Source organism: Notamacropus eugenii, chromosome 2, assembly GCF_028372415.1.
Source record: "Notamacropus eugenii isolate mMacEug1 chromosome 2, mMacEug1.pri_v2, whole genome shotgun sequence".
Lineage (NCBI taxonomy): Eukaryota > Metazoa > Chordata > Mammalia > Diprotodontia > Macropodidae > Notamacropus > Notamacropus eugenii.
Window position 1 is genome coordinate 221,986,536 of NC_092873.1, and position 22,123 is coordinate 222,008,658.

Below are 22,123 nucleotides of genomic sequence, written 5' to 3' on the forward strand. Positions count from 1 at the left end.
AAGGCTGGACACTGAGGTAAGTGAATCAAAGATGAAGGAGGGAATTTGAACTGGAAGAATGGGGTGGTTTAAAGAATGAAACATCATTGGGAAATTTAGATCAAAATGGGAAAAACAAAGACAAGAAATTTTTATAAAAATACATTATGCAATCTCTGCAAATGAGTATTCCTAAACATGTAAATGACAACTTATTCTATATAATTCTAGTTTGTGTCACCCTATAGATTCATAGAGTTTTCAGATCCCAGATGGAAAGGAACTTAGAGGTCCTCAAATCCAAACCCCCTCCACTTTACAGATGAGGGAACTGAGGCTTAACCTGAGAGGTAAGTAATTTGCCAAGAGTCACATAGCAAGTAAGTATCTGAGTCAGGATTTGAACTTGGGTCTTCCTCATTCCAAGTCCAGTACTAGATAGACAGTCAATGTACTAGAATTCTTTCTTGCAATCTTATATTAACCCCAAATTTTGGAGTTATAGAACAAATTTTACAAGTAGATGATGAATAACAAAAATAGATAACTGGTGAATATTTGTAGTAGTTCAGTTACACTAATTCTGCTATTTCCATTGCTTTTAAAATCCATCCATCTTTTTTCTTTTAGTTTTGTAGATACAAATGATTTGTATATTGTGTAACATTATAGTATGTCCCTTGGCAAGTCACAACTTCTCTAAGTATATTTCCTAGTCATTAAAATGAAGGATTTGACTAGATGACTTCCTTGGTCCTTTCCAGCTCTAAAGATGTGATCCTATGAACTCTTCCTTTATGAATGTAATAAGACTCTTAAAATCCTCATCATTCACCCATCGATGTATCTGGCTTTTATCACCCGATGCAAAGAGAATCAAGATTTAGTATTATTTAGGTCCTCATAATGAAAATTTAATTCCTTGCTCACAAACAAAAATTTCACAATTCACAAAATTTCCTAATTGAAAAACAGTTTCTCCAGGGGAAAGAGTTCTTTCTTTCATGCCTCCTCCCTTCCTTAGTACTAACTCTTCTGTCTAATCACTAGCTGCTGTTAGAGAGGGGAACAGAGGGACTTTCCCAAGGCTCTGTCCCTTGGGTTGATTTTTGTTCTTTGTTCATCGACTCTTGCATTTTCTTCGGATATATTAGAGCCACATGATTTAATTAAGCCTCTTCAAACTATCTCCTACAAGTATGGATAGTCTAAAATGATAGAAAGGAAAGGCGAAAAATGTTGGAGAGGATGTGAGAAAACTGGGACACCAATTCGTTGCCTGTAGAATTGTGAACTGATTTAACCATTTTGGAGAGCAATTTGGAACTATGCCCAAAGAATTATTAAACTGCATATAATTTTTGACCCAGCAATTCTACTACTAAGTTTTTCCCAAAGATGTTTAGAGGGAAAGGAAAGGAACCCATATTTTTTTTAATATTTAAAGCAGCTCTTTCTGTGGTGGCAAAGAACTGGAAATTGCTGGGATGCCCATCAATTGGGGAATGGCTGAACAAGTTGTGGTATATGATTGTGATGGAATATTACTGTGCTATAAGAAATGACGAGCAGGAGGATTTCAGAAAAACCTGGGAAGACTTACATGCTGAGTGTAGTGAGCAGAGCCAAGAGAATATTGTACACAGTAATAGCAACATTGTGGGATGACTAACTTTGATACACTTAGCTCTTCTCAGCCATGCAAGGATCTAAGACAACTCCAAAAGATTCATGATGGAAAATGCTATCCACATCCAGAAAAATAACTGTGGAGTCTGAATGCAGATCAAAGCAAACTATTTGTCCTTTTTTTGTTTGTTTTTTCTTTCTCGTGGTTCCTCTCATTGTTTCCAATTCTTTTTTACAGCATGACTAATGTGAAAATTTTTTAAAAAGATGAACTCAGTGATCTTAGAAAAACATAGATAGACTTGCATGAAATAAGGAAAAGTAAAATGAGCAGAACCAAGAGAATTACATATAGTAGCAACAATGCTATTTTAAGGACAATGTTGAGAGAATAAGTCATTTTGACTATTATAAATAGATTAACTAAAAAGGGACATATGAAAGAAGATGCTATCTGCATCCAGAGAAAGAACTGACAAATAGAAGTATGCATGATCCTACATATGCATACATAGTATGTGTGTGTATAATGTGTGCATGTATATATGTGTATACATATTTATGTCTAATAGTAGCCATTTTTAGGACTGGTGGTAGGGAGGAAAGAAAAGAAAGGAAAAAAGAAATTTACATGATAACTTTATTATATATTTAAAAGAAATAGCACAGATTTGCAGTTTCATGTGCATTTTTATTATACTGTGTTATGGAATGCTTGTTTTATTCCATAAATTAAAAATAAAATAAAATTTTAAAAGTCTAGCTGAAGTAGGCTTTGTATATAATGTGCTCTTTGATGGAGCCTAATAAATTGATATAAATGTCATGTGTTAAACTCAATAAGTGTGTGAATAAGAGAAAAAAGACAGAGACAGACAGACAGACAGGGAGAAAGAGAGAGAGAGCTCGCACTACTGGAGCACATAGCAGCCTTACTTTAGCATTTATGTCTTGGGGCCACTTCAGCTTTTGGAGATCTAAACCACACTGTAAAAGAGGATTGAGACTACCAACTAAACAGTGTCAGCTACCCACATAGTGTGATTTGAAATATTCCAAAAGGTACTCCAAATATTTCTATCCATTCACCAAATTGTCTCAGATTCTAACTGTAGAAGTGTAAGTTTTATGGGATAAGGCATCATGTGCCCGGAGGTTCTCTATTCAGAGAGATAGACCCTAAGATAGGGAATGTTTAAGCATTATCAGCTGTAGAGTTAGATGAAGTTACAAGGGACCTCTGAAGTTATCTAATCCAACTCCCTCATTTTACAGATGAGGAAACTGAGGATTTGGGAAAATGATTTGCCTAAAGTCAGAGGGGTAATAATCATCAGAGGCAGACTTTGAATGAGGTCCTCTGATTCCAAAATCATTGCTCTCTCTACCATACCATGACATTGCCTCCTGAGGCTTCTATGAGACCTCATTTACACTTGATGTGACTAGTCTGAGTTCTTAAACTCTATACTAATAAAGCACAAGTTTTGGCAGGTGCTACTAGGTTGGAAAGGCTCTGAGCATAGACCTGGTATCTGACTGTATCTGATGTCCAAGGGTCAGAACTAGATAAAAACAGAGAGGCTCCTTACTAATAGGTTATCCACTATGAAATGCATCTACAAAACAAAGAGAAATCCCAAATAGTCCCCAGTCTTGTATATCTCCCTTCTATTTCTTTCATTATGACAAAGTATTATGGAAAAGAGAGAAGGTTCTAAGGATCATAGTTTTTGGCTTTGTCAACACTGATTTATCAACGTACTCTCAATCTGAGTTCATTGTCCAATACACAATTGGTTAATATGCTTCTGAGGGAACAACAATATCAGTATTCTTACTATAAATAAAACTTGAAAACATTATGTAGTTACATCTAAATGGAGGCATGCCACACAGTCTTTTCCTATAGAAAAAATATAAGCATTTATCAAAATTGTTTCCATCATGTGCCCAAAGCAATAAGGAAGTCTCATTTTACCTTCTTGTATTCTTTTTTCTTACTCTTCTGTTCTGGATGAACATTAGCAAAACAAACAAACAAAACCATTAGAAAAATAACAAATTACTCATTAGTAGAAAATTCTAAAAGGACTTTGACAATATTCTTCAAAATAAGTCACCATATACCTTGATGCTCAGTTACTGCTGATGGAAGATAGGCACAAGAGATGACAATGGAAAAATACGTTATAAGTCATTTATTGAGATTAGCAAAAGGTATCAAAAGATTGCAAACTACTCACAAGCCTCTTATCTGTGTATAAGAAGAGATCGCTAGACATGATTGTACATAATTAATAATCTCTGCTACTAAGAGAGGTTGAAACTGTTAATGAGTTTGAGTTTAGGAGTTCTGAATTCCATAAAGCTAAAACTGATTGGGTGTCCATACTATATCCAGCAGAAATATGGCAAGTCTCTGAGGGAAGAGATCATCAGGTAGCCTGAGGACTCTAGGTAGAAAAAATTGAGCAGGCTAATGCTTCCATGTTGTTCAGTTTGGGGATTAGATCTGTGAGTGGCCAAAGGCAAGGGTAGTTTAGAACACAAAATGGACAACAGTGGTGGAAGGTTATAAGTAGTAGCAGTTCACAAAACAGCAAAAAGGAGTGGAATCTACTGGAAGTTTAACATAAATCTGTACTAAACCAGATCACACCAAGAACACTTTTAAATGGAACTGGAAGGACATAAAGAGGTATGAATTGAATAGATTTGCTAGTGATTCTATAGTTTTCCATGGGGAAACAGAAAAGCATCTTAAGAAGATGAAACCAGAAAGAGAAGATAGAAAAGAATAAATTCACACTAAAGAAATCTGTGATGGTGACAACAAAATTTTGAAAACTTTGAGAAATCAATTTTCCCATATTTTAAAGATGAAAAATATTGAACAACTGGGGAAAATGTATATAACATTATGAGCCTCTATAAAATAAAAGGTGATCGAGAAGATACTAGTGACAATCAATACACTGGTCTACTTTCTTACCTCTATAAAAATTTGTAAGAATAATCTACACAAGGCATAGAAGGTTTTTTGGTAAAAATTTGTGGAGGGAACATATAGGCAGTTTTCTATAGTAGACTGCTTTATAGCCAAATTCAACCAAAAGAAACAGAGAATTCAAGATCTCACTGAAAGTAATTTTTGTTACAGAAAGTATTTGACTCAGTAGAGGAAAACAATCTTAAAGGATTTCTTCCAGCATTATCTCTCCAATGTAGATGCTAAAATGATATAAGATTCTTTGGTAGATGCCTGCAGGGAAAGCTTTGTTTCATAATCCTCTGATCAACAGTATCAACAGAAGTATAGAACATGGGACACATCCTTGCCAAAAGTGTCTTTCATTGTTATGGAAGATATCCTGCATGGTCCCAAAAAATGCAAGAGGTTTTCTCTATAAATGGTGGTGTCTGGGATGCTCCTGTTCGTGAATAACTGTGAGAGGAAAAGTGGTTCTATAGAAAAAGTGGTAGATTTGGAGTCAGGTGATCTCAGTGGAAATTCCATCTCTGCCACTTTGGGCAAATCACTTAACCTGCCTGGGCCTAACTTTGCTCATTCACAAAATGAGAGAATGGAACTGAATGGATTCTAAGGTCAATTCCAGCTATGATCCTACTACAATGCCACAAATCCTCCTTAATGAAAACATTACCAGTCAGAAGTGATTGGCCCAGCAGTCCATTTAGAAGAAAAAAATAAATTGATAAAATATGGCTATTAGCCAATATATGACACATAACTGATTGGGCAGCCACTCCTTTACTCCATCAGGACATAGCCCTTAGATAGGTACTACAGATGAACAATAAGCCAAACCCAGAATTATGCAGAAGAAAGAAGAAAATAGGCTAGGCTACATGTAAGAAATTGCGCAACCCTTTCAATAATTTCAAGTTGTTCATTGCCACAAAACTCCATATTTTTAATACCAGCATTCTCCCTATGATACTGTAAGGAAGATGAATAATGAACACCATAACCTCTAAAGAATCAAAATTATAGGTGACTGAAAGGGTGATAAAGAGACACGTGGCAGATATAAATAGGCTGCTGTATATTTCCAACAGTACTTAAAGGTAAGGAATGTAAGGGACATAACCTATAAAATGCATCATGAAAAATAGGTGGATCAGTCATGTAGTGAGAAGGATGGAAACCAAATGGGTGGTCCAAGACTGTTGTGGTACTGGAAGTGGGGTGGGGATGAGGAAGAACAATGTTTAAAAAGCTACAAGAAAAGCTCTGATGCGTTGGGTAGGTCCTCTATGGAAGATTCATGAAAGGACATGGACAAGAATCTGAAGGATGAGAAAAAGTAGATGTGTTACAATCTACATCACAGGAAGGAACAGATGCATAAAAGTACCAGCCATTATCATTTTTGCAAAGTTCAGTTTATCACAAAGCTAGTTGTTATGTTGAAGGAAGAAAGCAGGACTCCAAAGGAATGGGGCATGAGACAAGGAAATTTTGATGACTGGCAGGGTTGACAGATATGTTTGGCTGTTAGCATTCTGCCCTTTACAAGCAGACACCTGGAATGGAATACCACTATTGGGGTTCTAGAAAGCCAGGGCACTGGGCAGTTGGGTGCCATAGAGGGAAAAATGTGTCAAAAGGGAATTCAATTGTCTTCTCAGTTTTCCCTGATTAAGAATCAAAACCTTAGCCACACTACTATGGTAGTAGCAACAATACTTTTGAGCACATTTTAAAAGTAGATAGACATCTGTGAATAATTTGGGGCACCCATTATCCAGAACATAACAAGTTACAGCAAGGAATATAATTTTCTCCTTCATTTCTAGTCCATTATTAAAGAAAAGGACTGTTGAATTAGAAAGGGAAGAAAATGACTTTAGAGTGGTGGCTTCTAAGATGTATATGTTATGAAGAAGGAACTGAGGAGAACAGGGAGGCCTGAAGGGAGGACTATATACGCGTTGTGGAATATTATCCTGTAACTAATAAAATATGAGTGATAGGGTAATTGGGAAAATTGCTAATATGTCCCAAATAATAAAAGTCCCCTAGCTCGGATAATTCTATTATTGCTATTCAGATGTTCAGTTATGACAGACTCTTCTTGACCTCATGGACCACAGCATACCAGGCCTTTCTGTCCTGCACTATCTCCCCAGCTCAGAAGTTACTGTCCATCTCAAGGTATGAGTGAAAGACAGAAAAAAAATGACCAGAAGCTAAAAATATTCTGTTTCATATTTTCACTCCAGGTAATGTAGACCCTCAGCTGATTTGCACAATTCATAGATTTTTGGAATCAGAAAGGATCTCAAAGGTCATCTAACACAATTTCCTCATTTTACAGTTGAAATTTATCCCAAAGAAGTGAAGTGACTCTCCTAACGTCACACAGCTTATACGTAGCAGCAACAGATTTAAACAAGTAGACTCTGACTACTAACCCAATACTCTTTCCACGGCATCATGCTGACTTCCTGTTAAGCAAGGTTAAGTGTACACGTGGTGTGTGTGTGTGTGTGTGTGTGTGTGTGTGTGTGTGTGTTTGGACTAGACTGGGATTCTGTTAGTGGAAGGAACTCCCACTGAAGAATACTCCCTCTATCAATGTACATCTCTGACTATCCAACAGCTTACTGTTTTAACAGAGTTGTCAGGGTTCTCAGAGAGGTTCAATAACTTGCTGAGGGTCACAAAGCCAGTAGAATCAGAAGTAGGGCTTGAACCCCAGCCATCTGATTCTGTGCCCTCTCCCTACCTGTCAGGGGATTTTTCTCTGAAATAATCCCCTTTATTTAGGGAAGAAAATAAGGGAAGATGCAGTTGCTCATGAAATGAGCAACACTAGCGAAGTGTCGATGTGTCTAGATGCATTCACCTGTAATAGATGTAAACTAGGATGTTATTCCTTTTAGGGTTTTTTTAATTGTTGCTTTGACCCCTATCTTAGTCTGTACCTAAAAGGTCACTGAAAAGTTAGATAGATAGATAACAGATAAATAGAGAAATATAGCTATGCATACATACATGTCTGCATATCTATATTTCTGTTTCTGCTTATCTCTGCATCTGAGTTTTCTGTCTCTGTGCACATGTATATGCACACATACATACATATATCTATTTGCCTTTTTCTGTATGTATACGTGTGTATATGTATATATCTACAACCATCTCTCTCTATGTCTATATGCATCTATATTTGTTTCTGCCTATTTGCCTATCGCTGTCTCTCTGCCTTTTTCTGTCTCTGTCTCTGTACATATGTATATCTATAATTATCTCTATACATATGTATGTATGTATCTGTATTTCTGCTTCTGCCTATTCTCCTGTCTTTTTCTGTTTCTATGTATATGTGTATTTACATATATTATGGATGTCCTGTACCTATATTTCTGTTTCCGTCCCTTTGCCTATCTCTGAGTTTTTCTCTACGCACGTACAGTTTAAACCTAAACGTGTCCAAGGCTTCCTGGGCTGCTTAGTGTGTGGGGGATCCTGCCTAATCACTGTCCCAAATTCTTCCCATAGTACAGTACTTTAAAATTAATAGCACATGCCGAGGAAAAACTAAAGCCTTTGACGTCACTCCTGAAATGAGGAAACATAAACACTAAAGGCTCCACTCCAGTGAGAGCTACCAGTGCCGAAGCGGATTGGGTCCCTGACTTTCCTTGCCTGTGGCCACTGACAGCAGCAGCTCCCAGCTTAGCAGGGCCTTCTGCTGGGGAACCGAAGCGGGCCAGGCAGCAACCCTGCAGCCCGGCGGCCCGGCGGCGGCGGCGGCAGCCGGACTGCACCAAGGCTCACCCTCCAAGCCCAGCACTCGCTCGCCTGGGAGAAAAGTAGACTGAGAGAGGAGAGGGAGAGGAGAGGAGAGAGGAGAGAGGAGAGAGGAGAGAGGAGAGAGGGAGGGAGAGAGAGAGAGAGAGAGAGAGAGGAGAGAGGGAGAACCCCGCTCCCCGCGCCTCCTCGCCCCCTCCCCTGCTCCTTCCCATCTCGTGCGTGTGCGCGCGGGCTTTTGGTTGGCTTGCGGGTTTCTTTTCTCTTTTTCCTTCTTCTTCCTTTTTTTTTTAAACCTGCATTCTACTCCTAATCCTGGATGAAGTTTCTGGATCCTGCAGCACAAGTCTTCATGAACGAGCAGCACCGCTCCGAGATTTCACGGCATCCCGAGGTCACAGAGCTGCCACTATGGTTAAATGTCTTGTTTAATGGTTGAGGTACGTACTGCCACTGCAGGCGGCATTCTTCATGCGTGTGTGTTTGTTTTTGAGAGAGTCACACAACTGGGGCTGCAAGGGGTCTGCGCTGCATTTGTATTTTAAGTGGTTGCACACACACACACACACACACACACACACACACACACACACACACACACTTCTGCCTGTGATTGTTACTACAGCAACAAGCTTTTGAATTTCCTTCTCCCCCCTCCCCACCCCCATGCAAACTGACTGGAACATTTTTACTTGCCCCTGAATTAACCCTTTCTGGAAGATTCTTGGCCAAGTGAGAGAGGGGGTCAAGGGAGATGCTGGCAGCAGCCCTACGAACCCTCTTGGAGGAAAAGGGGTGACTTCCCTCCTGGAAGGTCTCTTTCAAAGGCAACAGCAGAAACCCTGGAGTTGAGTTCTTTGCTTTGCTGGGGAGGGGGAAGGGAAGGGAGTTGGGGTGGGGGAAAAAGTGGGGAGGGGGGAAGAGTGAGGTGGGGGAGGCTCACAACAAGAAAAAATGGGGAAGCAAGAGGTGTCCCCCCATTGATTGGGGGTTTTCACTGCAGCCATAAGCTTAAATTTGGAATGGAAAGAAGGGGATGGGGGCTCTAAGACAGAGAACAACCAGCCTTCAAAAAGTGTGTCAGAATAATTAACCTGATGTCAGATTTCATCTCCTCACCTTGTTGCATTTTCAGTATGTTTTGAATGGATAAGTCAAAAGGCAAGATCCAACCATTTTCGTGTATGACAAATGGTTTATTTATTTAAAAGAAATAGAAAAAGCAGCTTCCTTTCTCATACCACAAATTTGCAAATAGTCCTTTCCTACAATAGTTGGAGACAGAGTAGGAAATTGAATTAGGGACTGAAATGATTGAGCCGGATGGCTTTTTAATGACATATAGATCCAATCCATCATGTGGTCTGGCCTGAATAACTATTGCAGTGTTACAGTAAACATCTCTGTATAGGACAGAGAGTGCATACATACAAGTATAAGAAACACAGTAAGTACTGCAGGAATCTGGGATGATTGTTAACTCAGGACTAGAATCATTGGTTTCAGTGGCACAGTATTAATATGTGTTGAGGGAGACACTGTTGCTAGGGACTTTGCTTTAAAAAAACCTATCCTAATATTAAATCCATCCGGTGAAATTCAAGTAATGCATGGTAAATATGTATCAACTAAGGGATGGTAATGTTTAGGGAGTGATCCTACCCCCATCACACACTTATGCAATAATAAATAAGGCAAAACTATTTAAATATGTTACTGTGCTTGCAAAATAGCACTCGCTTTATTTATTTATTTATTTGGTTTCCATTCTGAACTTCAGAGAACAGAAGCCTTTAAAATCAGGTCATGTAAGCAGCAGTACCAGGCAGGGTACAGCTCACTCAGTGAATCACAAAGGGTTAAAAAAAAATTAAGTGCACTAGACTCTAATGTACTAAGTTAAGGACTGCAAAAATATTAGCTCTGAAATGCAGAGGATGTGCTGTGAATGGACAATTGCTATTCTGCAGTGCCTAGTGGGAAAACAAGGACTTTGTGTATTGCAAATGCATAGCTACAGCTCCTCCATTTCCTCTGCTCTATCTTTCACTCCTGTCTAGTGAAACAAAGAAGCCTGTCAGTAATAAGTCTTCACTGGCATCTTCTCTGATAAATCACAGCATCTTTTTGGGTCAAGTGGTAGCCCAGAGTTAGGTCTTATTAGCTGCTGCTTCCTAACCTTTAAGCTGCTTTATAAGGGCTTTTCTTTTACTTTTGGGAAACTGGGAACTATCTGATCTCAGAGAATACTCACTCAGATGAACCACAGGAGGCAAAAACCAGTGGTGAATTAGTGGAGACACCTTAACCATGTCCACACACACAAATTCATGTTCCTGATGGTGAGGAAGAGAGAAAAAATCCCGGCTGAGAAAAGCATAGACTTTAAACTTTGCCTGTGTGTGCTGGGAGGAAAGGGGGGGCATGTAATTATAAAAAATACATCTTTTTACTATTTCCACTATCTCCAGTGCCCAACACAATGCTATAGGAGTGCTTGGTGAGTACTTATTTAATCAGTTCCATGCTAGGGGCAATAATTTATGGATTGAAAATAGTGAAATATATTTGCTTCATCAGACATTTTCATATAGCATGATTCATTTGTTTATTTTTGTGATAAGACTAGTCTGGAATCTCCTCTAGTGTTGCATATCTAGGGAATTTCCCATAGACATTGTATACAATGCAGTTTGAGGACATTTCATTCAGAAACAGATCTGCCTCTGAAAATGGTGAAAGTAAATCGACCAAGTTTGCTTTCAGTGGGAACATTCCATTTAGCAAAGCCTCCCTGACTGCTAATTAATCTGCCAAAGTCTGAATTAGGTGTGAGCCAGGTTCAAGTCAAAGCAAAGACTATTTGTTATAGAATCATGGGACACAGGTTTGGAAGGAAACTAGCCAGGGAGGAAGTCCACTCAAGACTTTACTTAAACCATAGTTAGGATGAAAGAGATTAACAAAATTAGATATTAGTGCGATATTCAAATGCTAACAATGCAGCTGCTAATAGGTAGGTTAGGTATAAAGTACATGGCTGTGATTTCTGTGATGTGTCTGAGAATAGAAATCCATGTCTGAAGAATTTTGTCATTTTATTAATATCAACAACTTCTCTCATATTCCAGCAGAATCTCTACTGGTATACATAGATATAGTTATATCTTCCACCAAGTACACTGCATGGAGATATATGACAGAAGATGAAAAAATCAAAATGATGGGGAATTTGTTAATCCCCCAATATTTTCCTTTTCTAGATCTTCCCACTGTGACCCATCTTTTCCCCTAAATTGGATAATTACTGTAGCAACATTATAGGAACATATGGAACTTATCCTCTGGATCATTAGCCTTAGCTTCCTTTGCTGTTCTATTTAGTCTTTTTTACCAAATTAATTTTATTTGTAGGAAGAGAAATCTATTTGAGGCAACCTGGAATTTTAAGGTTACATATGAAAATGCCCCAAACTTTGGGGTGAGAGGGGAGAGGAAAAAAAGGGGAAGAGTCAAATTCCATTATCTAATTGAGGTACTTAACATCTTAATTTAACCCCACTTCCTTTCCTTTACAACAAAAATTTAACATTATTACTAGTGTAATTTCTTTGTTAATCACCACTGTAGCATATAAGAGCAAACTGATGTGTTCATTGTACAAAATGTAACAAATTAAAAATGTCTGAATTTTCGTATTTCAGGCTGCTTATCTAGCTTTTTTCTTCAAATTTGTCACATTTTAATTCACTGCAGCCACATAGTTATGACAGAAACTAGGAGGCCCATTTAGCTAATTAATTTAATTTTCACATTGAGTCATCAAGGGGCTAATTCCTTGCTTTGTAATTTTTTAAAAATTTCCATCAATCAATCTATGAAGAAGTTACTTAAATGGGAATGTGAAGGTGATAGCAATACAGCCTTGTCAGTCCGTCAATAAACATTTATTAAGAGTTTACTATTCGCCAGGCACTGTGCTGAGTGCTAGGAATGCAAAGAAATGCAAAATACAGTCCCTGTTTTCAAGGAGCTCACAGTCTAGCTTTATAGAGAACAAATTATGTGTGTGTATGTGTGTGTGTGTGTGTGTGTACATATATATATATGCATACACACAGATATGTTTGTGTATACACATCTATCCATCTAACACACATACGCATGTAACTATAGTTATATAACTATCCATAGTTTTATATATGTGTATTTCTGTGCATTAAATGAGTGTATATATATATATAGTACACACACATATGCATATATTTTATATATATATATATATATGTATATATATATATATGATTGTCCTGCTTGGGAATAAGTTCGTTTTATGGCTATGATTAATTAAAGGTTTTAATATCTTTTAAAGAAGTACAGTTTGAATATTTTATATAGAAAAGTTCTATAAAAGAGAGCTAAGGCTTTTCATCTGGACTATTTCAAATACATTAGGTATTCAATGGTAAACTGAATAATTAGTGAATTGCTACATTGCTTGCAACCATCTTAGCAGGCTTACAGCTCTCTAAGAATTGTGTAAATAAGGAATCCAGAATTCAGAGAGGTTTGAAAAAAGCCCAAGTCCCCAAAACCATTTGCATTCCTGGTAGGATGACCCATAAAGCTTTTATTGACATAAATAATATGGCATTGTGATTCAGTTAAAAGAACATTAGATCTAGTCTTTAATGGAAGCATCTGATCTCTGGTCCCAGTTCTCTGTCATCAGTTGGCAACGTCACCACAAACAAGTCACTTGACCTCTCCAGGGCTCAGTTTTCTTATCTAAAATATAGGAATGTTTGAATACATAGTGAAATAATATAACAAAAAGCATGCAAGATCTAAAGTTAGAGATGACCTGCTTCACATCTTGACTTAGTTACTGTCTTTGTAAACTTTGGCAAATTACTTTTTCGGAGTCTCAGTTTACCAATCTGTAAAACAAGGTGGATGTGTCTCTGAAATTCCTGAGCTAATGTTGAAGGCATCCACAAAATTGCTTCCTGGGCTAAATTTTAATAATTTACTCTGAGAATGATGACTTTTTTGTTAACTCATTCATGTACAATTATGTTCATTCTTCCATCTCTCCTAGCCCTTATTGCCATTACTTCCTAACCCAATATCACTATTGTTATATAGGACACAGATTTCCATCATTTTGCCACAAAGTTCCTCCTTGAAAACATGGATCTGGAAAAGATTCCCAACCACACAAGTGCTGCTATGGGAAAATTTTCTGCCTTTGAATAAACCCACCTCCAATAAATGAGAATAGAAATAATACCTATGGCATTCTGAACCCATTTCCAGTACTAGAGGGTTAATATTTATACTGACTACAAAGTCAGTTATTCAGGACATTAGGGTTTGTGGTACTTCACTGTTGCAGATGGAATCCACCGGTTTTTCTTCCTCTTAATTTGTCTTGTGAACTTGAACAATGCCTTTAAGGTTCCTTAAGCTCTACTTGTACCAAATAATAGATAGTGAAGGAAAATGATTTAAAACATTGCTCAGAAATTTTTATACCCTTAGTTAAAATTGTTATATAGATCTAATAAAGTCAACTATTGAGCCCTTGGATCAGTGGCAGAAAATGTATCATAAATAATACTAATTAAAATCACAGTAGTATTTTCCAATAAAACCCTTTGAGACATAGATTATAATGATAATTCATTTTTATATAGCTCTTTAAAGTTTATGAAGCGTTTTCTTCACAGCAACTGTGTATTATAAAGGGTGGCAACCCATTTCACAGCTGAGTAAATTAATGATCAGAGTGGTCAAGTATCTTGCTCATGTTCACATAACTTAAAAATGGAAAATTCAGGACTTGAAGACAGGTCTTTTGGGGACCCAGGCTTATGTGTGGATTTCATTATATCATAATGTCCTCTCTAATCTAAAGCTGTGTGTGCTATATACACTCTTAGCTCAGAGTCATGCATCAAGCCTTAGGATTTCTCAGTGTCTCTGACCAAACCAAGTCGTATGACCACTGGATGACTTGAGAACCTTGCTCCTAGAAATCCCCACTTTACTGGGATAGCTTGTTCTATCCATGAGTGAATAACTGGCCATCAAGTTTGTTTGTTTTCAGTTTTCAATTAAATTTTTAAGCAAAAATTCTCATCATTATAAATGATTATTTATTAGGAATTACAATAAAATTCTTCAAAATTTGAAAGTTTTCAGCAGGTGGGTTATGGTTACATGCAATTGTTTCATGTTATATTCAGTATGAAAATAATCTCTCATCAATTAACAATCAAAGGAAATTTTCATGTTACTCCTTTAAATTTCTACTTTATGAATTTTTACTGGGAAGATGGGAAAAAGAAGATTGAGAATTGGTTTTATCTTTAGTATTTTGATGGTTTCCAATCCAGATACTATGATTTTTTCCTGTTGATACGTTATCGGTTACGTTGTCTTCAACAAAATTGATATTGATATTTCTTAAATGATGAAATTCATTATTGCTGAGCTTTCTTATATAAGGAAAAAAATGCTATTTTTTTTATTCCTTAACCAAACCTAAACACAGATTTCTCACTGAAGACAGCATCAAGTACTTGAAAAGTCCAATAGTGCTGGACTAGTAAGGACTTGATATTTTGAAGACACTGAGTATTGATCTTCAGGATTTCAGAGCATTTATTAGTTAATTTCCTTTGTTGAAAGTAGACATATGAATAGAATGGGAGGAAGGAACTTAGTTTTAGCCGAATGAGCAAATAACTAGAACAGCATGGAAACCATTTTGAATTAGGCCAGAAGATGTGGTTTTAGCCTTGGCCCTGCTACTCTTTGTTTCATGTTCCCCATTCATCAAGGGCATGATATGAATGATACCTCAAGGCCTAATATTCTATAATTCTGTAGTGGATTTTTACCAACAGGCTTTACCCAGACCCATCTGAGTTCTTCCAAAGGCTGTCTGTATGTGCAGTTGATTTAACCATTTTGACTAAACTGACTAATAATAGTCTAGTCAAAATAGCCAAGTTGGTAGTATGTGAAAAATAGTTTTATTAAAGTACAGTTAAGATAATCCCTAGACTTTAGGGTCTGGAGCATTTAGAGTCTTTCTTAGGCTATGTGATGGCTAATTAGTTTTTTTGATACTTACCTTGACGTATCTGTAATCTCTTCGGTGTACATACTATTCCAAAGGTGCAGATCAAAACACAGCATGATGCAGTGGAAAGTGTGTTGTATTTGGATCCAGAGTGTTCTGTATTTGGATTCCTGACTCTGTCACTTACTGAAAACAACCTGAATGAGTAAACCTCTTTGGGATTCAGTTAACTCATCTCTAAAACGAGTGGAGTGGGGAGGGGGATGGGTAAATGTTTCATCTCAATGAATTCTGAAGTCTCTTCCAGCTCTAAATCTGTATTCTACGTTCTGTTTGTGTCTTCTCATACTGTGTGTGAATCTTGTCCATGGACTTCCACAAAGGTCCATCCAATATACCAGAGGCCATTCTCTACATTTCTTGATATTTTTGACTTTCGGTGGAACATGGAGGCCATTCATTGGTTATCCTTTCCTTTTGCTATTCAAGGCTTGCTGCATAAATTATGGTCCTATAACTTTCTCATGACATTTATTTTTTAAATTCCTTTTTTTATTATGAACTCAGCAATGATCAACAAACATAAAGACATCCATATACAAAGAAAAAGCAAGTTTACATTAGAAAATGAACACCCATTAGTTTGTTCAGGTATATGTATATACATACACATATAGGATGTATATGTTTTACATTTAATGAAGTAGTAAATTTAATAAAGTAGTAAAGTTGTTCTGTCTTTTAGGGTTCGTTGTTATATTTCATTACTTTTTTCTGCTCTTTAAAAACAATGTCTTATTAATATTCTTTTTTTGTATACTTCTTACTTCCCATTAAGCTATCATCACCGTCACCCACCTCCACATAGAAGCCTTCCTTTTTAACAGATATGTAAAGTCCAGAAAAATAAATCAACCCATTGGCCATTTCTGAGAATATATATCTCATTCTACATTTCTTTGTCCATTATTTTTACACTACTCTTTCTTCACAGTTCTTCATTGGAAATACATTATAGCTTCCATCATATGCCTCCTCATAGCTTCCTGGGAAACCCATAATTCTAATTCTTCAGAGACTGTAATACTTTATGAATTTCAGCATCAGTGGAAGAATACTAATGTTAGATGAGCCTTTGTTTCAGGAAGAAGCTTGGAGTAATTATAATAAGCTCTGTGAAGTTTCCCAAAGGGAGCCCAAGCTGTTATTCTTCTCCTAGTCAATTTTGGGTATACCCTATGCATCTACAGGGTGCATTTAATTGATGTATATATGCTGACAGAAAAACCCATTAAGTACTAAAACTTTTCATTTATTTGTACATACTTCCATTCATTTGTATAAGAACCGTCTTATGTGCAACACATTAGACTTGCCCCTGAGAAAAACATTCAAACATGCTAGGCATAATCCCTGTCTTCAAGAAATTTATAATGCAATAAGGATAAGTCCACAAGCCTTGAGGCCGCAGGTTCCCCATTCCCTGAGAGCTTGAGTTTAGTTTTAGAAAACCACTTAGCTACACATTCCCCCTTTGACTGTTTTGTCTTTGGGGGATTATGAAGTCAAGAAATTCAGGTCTGCAAAAGTGACTTGAAAAGTCTGTGGCATTTAGTAGGAGTAGACTATCATACTCATTTCCTTTTTTCCAATTTTACTATCAGTCTTGAAAGAAATTAAAAGTTTCAGTCATAAATTTTCCAGTGAAAGAAAATCAAAATGTAAGTAAAAATTATATTATGATAAATGTATCACAGAATTTCCCAATGCTGTGAAATTAGGAGAGGGAGAGATTCCTCCTCTTTGGAGGAAGCAGGGAAAGCTTTATGACAGTGGGTCTAGGTCATGAAAGATTGGTTGGATGTCAACATCTGAGGCAGCATTGGGGTGATGGGGAGAATTATATGGCCATGTGAGGGTAGTAGAAAAAGTCCAGGACATCCTGGGGAGCTTGTTCACTGTGGCTTGGTGTAGGATATGTGGCTAAGGGATGAAACAGAGGAGGAGACTAAAATTAGGATGGGAGAATAGATTGAAGCCAGATTGCAGAGGGCCTTCACTTCCAGGCTAGGGAATTTGGATTTTATTCTATTGACAATGAGAAAAAGTTTTTAGTAAGTGAAGTGATATGATTTAGCCTATGCATTATGAAGGTTATTCTGACCTCAATGCTAAGAATATAGTGGAAAAGGAAAAGACAGGGATGTTTGTATATCCCTTTACAGTTAAAAAGCAAATCATGTGTGTTTGCATAGGACTCTTGAAAGATCAATCTAATTTTAAGAGATTGAAGCTCAAATCCCAGTTCTCCCACTTACTAGCTAAGTGACCTCAGGTAAATCACTTTACCCAAACTGAGAGTATTGGACTGAATGATCTCCAAAGTGTCCTCCCTATAGAAATGCTATGGTCTTGTTCGGTCCTTGTAACAACCTGCAAGACGACTAGAATTTTATGACCTGTTCCACGCTCAATAGAACATACATTATTATCCCCATTTTACAAAGAAGAAAATGGAGTGCACGTGTGTGCACGTGTGTGTGTGTGTGTGTGTGTGTGTGTGTGTGTGTACTAATGCATGAAAATGATGCTCCTACAATACCAATGTGATCTGTACACTTTTGACCTCTGGGGGGAAAAATGCCTTCTGTTCCCTTTCCTGGTATTCCAAATCCCAGCTGTGTCCAGTGAGATGAAAGAACTCAGTCATTCAGAAAAGTGTTGAAAGCATCCCCATGAAGGAGATGCCATAGCAATACAGAGCTCTAAAGCAAGTTTTGATTTTCATGGACAGTCGGGAAACATCATTACAGGGAAAAAGCAACTTCATTTTCCCTGCAATGGAAGAAAGTTAGATTTTAACTTCTTTCTGAATTGTGGTTATCCTTATGTTAGTAACAGAAAGCTTAATTTTGTAAGAGAGCTATCAGGGTAGTCATGATTTATATTTCTCAAAATGCCAAGCCTATGGTTGATAAGCATCCTTTATAAGCTGAAAATTTAAGATTTTTTTTCTTTTTCATATTCTTTTGTCCACAAAATAAAATAACAATTACTGAGTGTTGGTAGAGGGAGAAAATCTATTTCTAAAATGTTTTTAAAAAACAAGTATTCCTGATATCTGTATTTTTAAAAATATTTTACTCTTATTCTTCATATATTTTGACAAGTGTTTTCAATAAATTCTTTGTTTTTACGGGTTTTTTTTATTTTCCTAGGCTCATTTTTTGTTCTAAGTATAAGAAGTCTTTAAAATAAATGAAGACAAAATGATAAAACAGATTTATGCTTAGTGTCATTTTAATAGTTGTTTGACACTATGGTGTAATTTAACTTAAAATTTTTCTATCAATTACTCAATATTTAGTGGATAGAGAGGTTGCAAGAAGTATCATTGCACAGTAGAAAAGGTATTCACTGAACCTAGAGTCAGGAAGGCCTAGGTATCAATTCTACTTGTTACTTAATAACTGTGTGAGTGACCAAGCTACTTTAACCACTTTGTGCCTCAGTTTTTTAATTCTTATACGGGAGTTGTTTTTGTAGGCATCTCAAGTCCCTTCCTGATCCATGTGATAATTGAAAAAAAAGGATAAATTATTAAAAATTACATTACATCCTTTTCTGAAAAAATGTTCTCTTTCATTATATATGTCTCTATACACATTTTAGACAGACTAATTTGAAAAGCATATATATGTATATCTGTGTTTTTATAAATGTGCATATATATGCATATACACATAATGAGTTTGAAAATACCTTTCAATTGAAAACATCTTTACTTAGTTAACAGCAAGTTTAAAAATAAAATAAAATATATTCATTAAATCTAATGGTGAAAATGTTCATTGACTTTTTAAAGACTCACTGCATGTAAACCAAATAAAAATACTTAAGTTATTTTTAAGTCTTGCATTTATGTTGATTGCATCTGCCAAATAAGCTAGTTTCTGCACGTGAGGTTTAACACTTTCTGAGAAACTAATTATAGCACCCCTATTACTATTTTGTGTTTCAAAAATATTGTGAATTTTGATTCATTATAAGTATGCACAGAGCCATAATTGTGAATTTTTTAATTAGAACAAATTCATTTGTGGTGGTGAAGATGCTCTTGTTTAAGTTGTGCCTAGAGAGGGGATCAATTGCCCCTTAGAAAAAATGAGATCTCAGAGAGTCTGACCTGAACCTTTAAGACATAGTCAAGTGTCCTTAACCCTGGGCACATGCCTCTGGGCAGAATGTTGGTGTTGGATTAAGAGACATATACATTACTGTGATGGGGACCATAGAAAGTCGTGTCTCAGAAAACAATGAGGGAGCAGACTATAAAATTCAGTAATGGCAAGCCAATGGAAATCTCCCAAAAGGATCTCCCTCCCTGCCCTATTGCAATCTTAGAGCTTTGGGACCATTTCTAATTGCCTACCTTTGCTACAGTCAGAGTATGCAATATAATGACTTAACAATGTGAAGGTTTATATAAAATGTGTATTGCCATGAAATATGTAACTATTCATAAGAATGATTCTAGAGAAGTCTGTGGGATAGAATTTTTCAAAGGACTTTCAAGCCCAAATAATGGCAACATTGTGTTTTTTTTTTAAGCTATTTCCATTTTGGTTAATATATTATATAAAATGTGAAGTTTTTCAGTCATGGAAAGGTAAATTCTCTAATAACTTTACCCTTCTCTTGCCTTTCTTAGAGTACACTGGTATTTAATAAATAACTATTTATTGAGTAACTTTTATGTGTCTAGCACTATTGTGATATGTTGCATCTAAGGCTTCTTAATTAGATATTCCTCAGATTACCCTTTGGTGCTTGTGAGGTTTTATCTTTGAGAATTGGAGAATGGAGAGCAGAAGGGCAAGTGGGAATTCAGAGTCACAAAAATTACTTTAGAATTCTCTGGAACTTAGCAGAAGTGGACCACCAAATTTCTTTTGTTAGTTTTAACTTTACTGTTGCTCTTGAAGTAAATGAAAAGTTTTGTTTGTCTGCTTTTGTTTGCTTTTGTTTGAACCTGTAATTTCATCAGTCTAAGGTTCAGATCAGTAAGGTGTGGAACTATTATGTTGAAGAATTGACTGGGGCTCTCAGAAGGTCAAGCTGAGTTCAAATCTAACATCAGACACTTAACTAGCTGTGTAGACCTTGGATAAGTCATTTAACCTCTGTCTGCTTCAGTTTCCTGCTATAAAATGAGGATGGTAATAGCTTTATCTCAAAGACTTGTTATGGGCATCAAATAAAATAATAAGCACAATGGCATGCAGTAGGCATTTAATAAATACACACTCCCTTGATCTTGAGGTACTTGCTCATGGGGGGCAGCTAGGTGGTGCAGTGGATAGAGTACCAGTGCAGGAGTCAGGAGGACCTGAGTTCAAATCTCCCCTCAGACACTTGACACTCACTAGCTGGGTGACCTTGGGCAAGTCACTTAACCCCAATTGCCTCATCCTGGGTCATCTCTAGTCATCCTGATGAGTATCTGGTCACTGGATTCAGATGGCTCTGGAGGAGAAGTGAGGCTGGTGACCTGCACAGCCCTCCCTCACTCAAAACAAAGTCAAGTGCAAGTCATGTCATCATTTCTCTGATGGCATGGTCTTCTTCGGCAATGAAGGGCAAACACACTTGCTCATGGTCATGGTCACACACTATGTATCAGTCAAGACTTGACCTTTAGACTTCCTGATTCCAAATCCATCCTAACAGTTTATGCCTGTTGCTTCCCAAATGAAAAGTTCCAGTTGTGAAATTTCAAATACAATCAAATTTGATTTCAAATAAATAAAAAATCAGTACATTCATCTTCCTTGTTCTGCCCTCTACTGTGGTTGTCATGGTCATTTTGGAAGTTACAGGGTCATCCTAAATTTCCAAATGGCCATCCACTTGGAAGAGTTTGTATTTCTCACAACCTGGAAACAATGTGAAATTGAGATTCTTTCCACTGGATAATGTCCTTGTTTTCAAATCGTCATTTGTTGTAGTTTTCTGACAAGTGCTATACTTATCCTTTAGATCAGTGGGCACCTTCATGACTGTTTGAAATGCAGAACTCCAAGACATTTTGCTACAAAACATTTCAATTTTTCCCTTTACTTATGCAAAAACACATTCTCTTGCAACTCAATTTCTAGATGTGAGGCATGGAAATTAATGTATTCTCTCATAGTAGCAGGCAAAAATTAGCCACAATGTGATGTTAACAACTTTCTTCATTATCCAAATTGTTTTACACTTTTATTAGTCTCAACACAAACAGATTTAATGCCTTAGAATAAAAACAAAGGCATGATTCGTGTTATAAACACTTATTTTCATGAAACTTGGCATGGATTATAGAATTCAACAAACTAATTACTATTAAGTGTCTTCTCTATGGAAGGCACTATTTTTGGCTACCAAGATGAAATGACATTTTATAGGCTTTTAAGGATGTTAATCTACTAGGATGATGAAGTTTGAAAACAGATAACTATAATATAAATGAGAAAATATTGCATAGAAAACAAGGAATAAAGAGGCATGAGAAATTAAAGGAGAGATGATTCACCTACATCCGGAAAGATGAGGGAAGCATCATGAAAGAGCTGACACCTAAGCTGGGTCTTGAAAAA

General features: G+C 36.7%; 1 protein-coding gene across 1 annotated transcript in view; it reads left to right on the top strand.

Annotated features, from left to right (window-relative positions):
• The first annotated feature begins 8,255 nt into the window (after positions 1-8,255).
• The window catches only part of PDE7B (phosphodiesterase 7B), a 453,333-nt gene continuing 439,465 nt past the window's right edge, over positions 8,256-22,123 (top strand). The window contains exon 1 of the mRNA XM_072637668.1: positions 8,256-8,832. Coding sequence (XP_072493769.1) covers positions 8,812-8,832 — 21 coding nt within the window. The 5' untranslated portion in view covers positions 8,256-8,811. The remainder of the gene's footprint in view (positions 8,833-22,123) is intronic.